Here is an 8,708-nt window from a genome sequence, read left to right as displayed (position 1 = left end):
TTTTTTTTTTTAAATTTTTTTTTTTTTTTTTTTTTTTTTTTTTTTTTTTTGGGTTTCTTGAAATGTGGGTTGAAGATGAGAAATGGGTTTTGTTTTGTTTTGTTTTTTTCAGGCAATCTTGATAAATGGGCAATTCCCAGGGCCACAGATTGATTGTGTTACCAATGATAATTTGATTATCAATGTCTACAACTACCTGAATGAGCCATTTCTTCTTTCTTGGTAAGCTCTCCAGCATTTGATTCTAGTGATTAAAGTCTTTGCTTTGGAAAAATCTAATCTTTTTTATGCTAAAGCAAAGGGGAGAAGTCAATAGAACCATGCAGATCTGTTCTGTGCTTAGCCTCTTAATAACAGTGCATTTCTTTTTATTTTACTAAGAAGCTAAAACTGGCCAAAAAAACTCTTACTCCATATTCATCTGAATGGCATATAAATGTATTGTGATCAGTAATAATGTAAATTAAAATTCTGTTCATTCTCTCAGAGTCTAATTAAGCATTTATGTAACTTGTGAACTGCTGCAGATCACTCATGTAGATTTTCTGGAAAACTTAAGATCTAGAACTAAGAAAGGTCCCCCACTCAAAAGTGATGTGACTTTTGCCAATCTTGAAATGTCTTCCTCTTTCCTTTGCATTTTGAGAGTTTGGGAGGGGGGATAGAGACAACAGGAGTGAGAGGTTAATTCTTTGGATACTAATCCATGTGGTTAGGTATTGATGATGGATCCTTAAAACTATATTCAGTTTATTACTTTTTTTTTTTTTGGACAACAAACATGAATGTATGGTTTTCAAGACAGGGCACTAATGATGGTATGGGCACAATTCCTCAGTACACAAGAGGATCTTATTATAGTGCATGTGCTTCATCTCCAGATTTCTGACACATGAATTCTTTTTACTGCCCTGGGTTTTCGTTTGCATAGTTTAATTCTTCCAACACATTAGGACAGCTGGATGGAGAGTGTGTGGTGTCCTTTCATAGGGTTAGATTTTATATATATTACTTCGCATTCATTAATTCAACTACTGCAGTCCTCTTACATTATTGAGAAAGAAATAAAGATTGAAGAATATACTCTACTGTAAAAATGGCAAAAGAAATTAGAATTAAGCAGTTGTGTATACTTTTAGCCATCAATGCTAAGAATCTAATGTTTTCTTGGTTTAGGAAAAAGCATTTGCAATCAACTTGTTCATTCTAGAGTAATGTAGTTATGGCTAGGATTCGTAAACTAAAATGTAGTTGGACATAATGAGCGCATTTTTGCCTGTAAGATCAAATTATTTTTAGCAGAAGAAACCATATTGTCTCCACAGTTGACTTATCTAAAGATAATTTCAGGAATGGATTACAGCAAAGAAGGAATTCATGGCAGGATGGGGTTTATGGTACCACCTGTCCCATTCCTCCTAGGAAAAACTTCACTTATATGCTCCAAGCGAAAGACCAGATAGGTAGCTATTTCTACTTCCCGTCCCTTCGAATGCACAAGGCTGCTGGAGGATACGGTGCCATAAGAATCTACAGTCGTCCTCTGATCCCTGTCCCCTTCGCTCCTCCTGCTCGTGATTTTACTGTATTAGCCGGAGACTGGTCCAAGAGAAGTTACAGGGTGAGTGCACACACGAGAACTAATGGCTTATTCATTTTGTTATCCACATTCTGTATTTTCTTGAATTGAATGTTATCTGTGGCGTTTGCAGCAACTTGAGTATATCTTGGACAGCGGTCATAATCTCCCCTTACCCGATGGACTTTTAATCAATGGTCGTGGCTGGAACGGCTACACATTTACAGTCGATCCAGGTCTTCATACCTAACATTCTTATTTAGCTGGTCTTGTTATATCATTTATCAGCTGTTAGCCTTAAAAAACTTGTCTTTGGAAAACTGAATATGCAGGTCGGACATACAGATTCAGAATATCGAATGTTGGGATTGCTACGTCTATTAACTTCAGAATCCAAGGACACAAATTGAAGCTGGTAGAGGTTGAAGGATCACACACCGTGCAAAGTACCTTCACCAACCTCGACATCCATTTAGGCCAATCATACTCGGTTTTAGTCACAGCAGATCAGCAGCCGAAGGATTACTATGTTGTGGTTTCATCGCGTTTCACCTCTCGTGTACTCACCACAACAGCTGTTCTCCACTACAGCAATTCATTTACGAGAGTCTCTGGGCCTCCCCCGACAGGGCCTACTACTCAGATTAACTGGTCCTTGTTCCAGGGAAGATCTCTAAGGTAATTCCAATTCTCTTCTTTAGATAAAATAACCTCAGTGGTCTCAATCTGCTCTTCTTAAAGTGATGTGTTTGTGTTTGTTGTCAAAAATCGAACTTCTCATCTTCTTAAAAATAAAATTGGTGAGACCAGGAGGAATCTGACTGCGAGTGGACCAAGACCGAATCCTCAAGGCTCTTACCATTATGGAATGATAAAACCCGCTAGGACAATCATGCTTGCCAACTCTGCTCCTTACATAAATGGCAAGCAGAGGTATGCTGTGAATGGCATCTCGTTTGTGAATCCAGACACCCCTTTAAAGCTAGCAGATTACTTCAAAATCGGGGGAGTTTTCAACCTCGGAAGCATCCCTGACTCACCAAGATCGGGATCTGCCTATCTTGCAAGCTCGGTTATGGATGCTAACTACAGATCTTTTGTGGAGATCGTGTTCCAAAACTGGGAGGACACTGTCCAGTCATGGCATATCGATGGCTATTCTTTCTTTGTCGTCGGGTAACTTCACTCCCCCCAATAACTAACAAGAAATCAACCCATAGTCTTGTCACATTTGATTCATAACTTCTGTCTGTATCTGAAATGCACAGAATGGATGGTGGACAGTGGACTGAAGCAAGCAGAACGCGTTACAACTTGAGAGACACAGTTGCCCGATGCACTGTTCAGGTTCGTTAACATAATGTCAGGATCAACTTTATTTCCTTATTCTTGTGTAGTAGTCAGCTTCACGTTTCGATGACAGGATGCTGGATTCAGCTACGCCAAAAGTTATAGCCAGTAGCGAATGCCCAACTTTATTTCCTAATACTTGTATAGTAGTCAGCATCACGTTGAATTGGATGACAGGATGCTGGACTCTCTGAGCTGTTGCCCTAAAACATAGGCTTATGAAGTGTGTTTGATAACATTCAGGTTTACCCAAGATCATGGACTGCTATCTACATGGCACTGGACAATGTGGGAATGTGGAACATAAGGTCTGAGGACTGGGCAAGGCAGTATTTGGGACAGCAATTCTACCTCAGAGTTTACACTTCTACAAACTCATGGAGGGATGAGCTTCCAATCCCCAAGAATGCTCTTCTCTGCGGTCGAGCAAAAGGACGCCATACCAGACCACTTTAGAACCACAAAAACTCGAGTTTGTCACGATAGTGTGACCGGGGAAATGCCATCTATAGCAAGAGAAAGGAAGCCAGAAAGTATGTTAGGGGAGCTCAACTCGAGCTACAATATAATTCTTTGTAATTTCTCATGATGCATTGGTGGAAGCTATAACAAAAAATAATTTGTGAGCACAATATTTGATTCTGGAATAAATAATTCTATTTGTCAGTTAATTTAAACAAATTATTCCTTTAATTGTTTGATTTTGGTGTGTGAGCTCCACCGTGCGATGGACGAGCGTGTGGCGTGCAGATCGAGTTTTGCCAGCTTCACGTACTGAATGTTGTATTGATGAAAATGATGGAGAGGTTTACGGTTAGTTAATTGAGGTGTTTTAGATTTTACAGAAGAATTCAAAAGCTATTTAATGTTGTCTGACAAATGGAACTCCAAGCGAGATGGCAATTGGCAAATTGCATGGAAGACAATTGCATGTGCAATTCACAACACTCAAGTCGGGTTGAATTAAGTTGGAATTTTTTTGACCCGCCCAAATAGATAGCTAGTGTCCAGCACTCCAGCTCAACTCAACCCAATCTACCAACTAATTCTGACAATTTTAGACTCAAGCATTAATTGATTTACACTAATGACAAGGATAATAAATAAATAAATAAAAAGTATGCAACATACATTAATAATTGTAATAAGATGTTCACCTGAAATCTTAACTTTTACCAGAAAATAATATACATTATTGCTTGAGTTCTTTTTTTTTTTTTTTTTTTTNTTTTTTTTTTTTTTTTTTTTAATTTAATTTCATTTTCCACACACTACACTAGTTTAATTATAGTAATATAATGTTGAAATATTATTTTAATTACATTTAAGGTCATTTGACAATATATGTTATTTCATGACTCTGGATTTTAGTTTCATTATCCACCCACGTTAGTTTTATTATAGCAATACTAAAGTATCATATTTTAATTAAGTGTTTGATCAGCTAAATTTTGATCAGTGGGTATCTTTTGAATTTTTGATCACGATATTACTCAACTCCACAGTGCAATGGACGAGCGTGTGGCGTGCAGATCCAGTGTCACGGCTGAGATCAGTACTAAATTAAAAGAATTGGCTTCGAATCAAAATCCTAAATTACTCATCATCCTACTCAAACTGAAGTTACGTTGTTGCGCAATGTTTTTTTATTACAATTGCCAGCTTCACGTACTGGTAGTTGTATTGATGAAAATCATGGAGAGCTTTACGGTTGAGGTGTTTTGGATTAATTTACAGAAGAATTCAAAAGCAATGTTGTCTGACAGATGGAACTCCGAGCGATGTGGCAATTGGCAAATTGCATGGAAGAAAATTGCCAGTAGACTGGAATGCTTTTTCCCCTATTTAACGTTTGCCCCCAGTTGCTATGAAGCACCATAAGCGAGCTTCTTTTTAAAGTTATTATAAGATATATTATAATTGATAGTGTTTCTTACTAACAATGTTGGATTTTACTATTATTTTTATTTTTATTTTTTTTTTAAATTATCAGTGAATTTGCTTGTGCAACTCACAATAGTCAATCATTATTGTGTGGATCATGGTTCATCCAGCTGCGTGGACCATATTATCAAATAATGTACATTTAGTATAAAAATAATGTACATTGTATTTAGGGGATGTACATTATTTGTGTACTGAATGTACATTATACTCAATACACAAATAATGTACATTTAATATATTAAAAATACATTTTTTGTTATGGTCCACACAACACTATGTGAACCATGGTCCACACAATAATTTGCCACCATTCTAGCAACTCTAGAATTAATTAGTAGAATGAGATGTTATTTTCGACGACAATGCATTAATTATATAATTTATTATAAAGATAAATTACAAGAATAATAAATAACTAACTATTTTCAAAAGTATGCAACATTAAAAATAGGAAAAAGTGTCAAATAGGCCACTGAACTTATTGCTTTTGTGCAATTGGGCCATTGAACTTAAAAAGTGTGCAATTCAACCATCAAACAAGCAAAATTTGTGCAATTGGACCATTTTTACAAAAAAATTTTAATTCAATTTGAGTTAAAAACATTTCAATATTGACTCCCAACTAGTATGGTAGAAGAAAATGTCACTTTTAATACATATATGTTAGTAATATAATTGGATTTTACCAGAAAATTTTTGTAAAAATGGTCCAATTGCACAAATTTTGCTTGTTTGATGGTTGAATTGTACACTTTTTAAGTTCAATGACCCAATTGCACAAAAGCAACAAGTTAAGTGGCCTATTTGACACTTTTTCCTTAAAAATAATAATAACATTGCTATTTCATAGTGCCTTTATTAGTTTGTTACACAGATAAAGAAGTTAATCCTGACAATAAAATATTTACTTAATGTGACATTCATTATTAATTAGATATTAACTATTAAATTGTTAATTAATTACAACATATTACATTAAGGGAAATTTTTATAAATATTTTGATAGTTCTTTTTCCATGTTATATTATACCATTCTGATGATGTGACCTTTCATATATTTTATTTTATTTTTAAAGAAATCATAGTTTGTAACTTTGTATGTTTGCACAACTCATGGCCCAAGAAAGTTTGGGTAGGGTTAGGATTTTCTTGACCTAATAACAAGATGGTTGGTTGCTACTTGGGTCCAACAACCCCTGAACTCATTATGTTAGCTTTAAAATCACTTGAAAAAGTCTAACCTTTGAGTAACTATAATTTACCTATTTAAAAATTGTTGAGTTTGCATTGGGTGTGGGGCGCTTAGAGCAGTGGATGATTTCAACTTTTATCACAAATTTTAGACTTAGTATCTCTGTATTCCACCAACACAATGAATGTGATCCAATGCTTTTCTAGATTTTATAGTATTACTAAAAAAAATGCAAGTTCGAATACCTCTCTATTGTTTATGAATTCTTTACTTAAGTGTTTCTTTCACATCAATTTGAAATAGTTGCTAATTTATAAACTCTAAATAATATTATTATAATATACGTCTGGTGATACATTAGAATCCTATGCTTTCATGTCGCCCATTGTATTCCAACAAATACAATGAATGAGACCCAATCCTTTTCTTGATTTGTGTAGTATTACCTAACAAAATGCAAGTTCCAATACCCCTCTATCGTTTTTCATTATTATTTTAATCTTCTTCTATTTCTTTTTTTTTTTTTTTTTTTTTGGCTAAAAGAGAAACATTATAATAAGATAATTGAATACGCTATAATTATGATATTTGTTTGAGGTTTATTGTATTGTATATATATAACCACTATTTAGTTTGGATGAATTACTTATTAGCTTAGGCGATGATATGTTTGGAAGAATTTTTTTTAAATCATTCTAACATGTTTGACCCTCTTTTTGCCCTCTCCGAGTACTGTTAAGTGACCGGCCTGACTTGCCATATACTTAGTTGTGTTTTATGGATTCTTTACTTAAGTGCTTCTTTCACATCGATTTGAAATAGTTGCCAATTTATTATCTCCAAATAATATTATTATAATATAACGTCTGACGATACATTAGAATCCTATACTTTCATTTACCAAAAAAAAAAAAGAAGGAATCCTATGCTTTCATGTCGCCCATTGTATTCTAACAAATACAATGAATGGGACCCAATACTTTTCTCGATTTGTGTAGTATTACCTAACAAAGCGCAAGTTCCAATATACCTCTATCAATTTTCATTATTATTTTAATCTCTTTTTTTTTGTTTTTTATTTGTTTTTTGTTTTTGTTTTTGTTTTTTTGTTTTGTTTTGTTTTTTTGTTTTTTATTTTTTGTTTTTTTTTTTGGGCTAAAAGAGAAACATTATAATAAGATAATTGAATATGCTATAATGATGATATTTGTTTGAGGTTTATTGTATTGTATAATGTATATATATATAAACACTATTTAGTTTAATTGGATGAATTACTTATTAGTTTAGGGGATGATATGTTTGGAAGAAATTTTTTTAAAAATCATTCTAACATGTTTTACCGTCGTTTCGCCCTCTCTGAGTGGTGTTAAGTAAGCGGCCTGACTTGTCATATACTTAGTTGTGTTTTATGAATTTTTTACTTAAGTGCTTCTTTCACATCGATTTGAAATAATTGTCAATTTATTATCTCTAAATAATATTATTATAATATAACGTATGGCGATACATTAGAATCCTATGCTTTCATGTGACCCATTGTATTCCAACAAACACAATGAATGGGACCCCATGCTTTTCTCGATTTGTGTAGTATTACCTAACAAAATGCAAGTTCTAATACCCCTCTATCGTTTTTCATTATTATTTTAATCTTTTTTTCTTTTTGCTAAAAGAGAAACATTATAATAAGATAATTGAATATGCTATACTGATGTTATGTATTTGAGGTTTTATTGTACTGTATATATAAGTATATAACTACAATTTAGTTTGGATGAATTATTTATTAGCTTAGGTGATATGTTTGAAAAAAAATTATTTAAAATCATTCTAACATGCTCGGCCTTCATTTCTTTCTCTGAGTAGCTTAGCTAGTGTTAAATGATTGCCCTGGCTTGCCATATACTTAGTGGTGTTTTATAGATTCTTTGCTTACATCCATGTTTCTTTCACATTGATTTGAAGCTATTGTCAATTTATTATTTATATATAATAATATTATTATAATATAACCTGTGACGATACATTAGAACCCTATGCTTGCATGCAGTCTACTGTATTCAATTCTACCAACGCTGCCACACTGGGACTCAATGCTTCTATCAATTTGTGTAGTATTACAAATAAGTCATCGAACTCGAATAACCCTCAAAAAAGTAAAATAAATAAATAAATAAATAAGGATGTTCGGATAAAAAATGACTAATATTGAGAGTGATATGTTTGAGGGGGAATATAACCAATCCATATATACTCATTAGCTTACGGGGCGTTTGGTTGGAGGGAGGGAATTAGGTGGGAAATGAATTGCAATTTCATGAGAGATAAATAAAGTGGTACTTTTAAATTCCAGTGTTTGGTTTGCAGGAATAGAATTATTGAAATTTAAATTCTAATGTTTGGAATATATGGAAATTAAAAAGGAATAAGTAGTATAAAGTCTAAAATGCCGATACTACTAGTTGTTATTGTTGTTGTTGTTATAAATCCTAAATGATCAAATTAAATTCAATTTTTTTTTTGAAAAATTATGTAACACGCTATAAAATAAACTCTAGAATTGCATAATGAAAACAATGAAATAGATAAGGGAGTTTTGAGGTTGGCCTACAAAGTTATTTTTTTTAATACTGGGGG

General features: G+C 33.4%; 1 protein-coding gene across 2 annotated transcripts in view; it reads left to right on the top strand.

Moving 5' to 3' along the window:
• Positions 1-3,600, top strand: part of LOC116028578 (L-ascorbate oxidase homolog) — a 4,196-nt gene extending 596 nt beyond the window's left edge. The window contains exons 2-8 of one of the 2 annotated variants that reach the window (XM_031270330.1): positions 113-222; positions 1,351-1,621; positions 1,713-1,815; positions 1,912-2,257; positions 2,390-2,755; positions 2,848-2,926; positions 3,173-3,600. In XM_031270330.1, the coding sequence (XP_031126190.1) occupies positions 113-222; positions 1,351-1,621; positions 1,713-1,815; positions 1,912-2,257; positions 2,390-2,755; positions 2,848-2,926; positions 3,173-3,385 (1,488 nt within the window). In that variant the 3' untranslated portion in view covers positions 3,386-3,600. Of the gene's footprint in view, positions 1-112; positions 223-836; positions 992-1,350; positions 1,622-1,712; positions 1,816-1,911; positions 2,258-2,389; positions 2,756-2,847; positions 2,927-3,172 lie in introns of those variants that run through there. The other variant, XM_031270331.1, reaches the window with a different exon arrangement.
• Positions 3,601-8,708: the final 5,108 nt, after the last annotated feature.

Source organism: Ipomoea triloba, chromosome 9 (genome assembly GCF_003576645.1).
Source record: "Ipomoea triloba cultivar NCNSP0323 chromosome 9, ASM357664v1".
Taxonomy (NCBI): Eukaryota; Viridiplantae; Streptophyta; class Magnoliopsida; order Solanales; family Convolvulaceae; genus Ipomoea; species Ipomoea triloba.
Note: the sequence above shows the minus strand (reverse complement) of the source record. Positions and strands in the feature narration are given on the sequence as shown.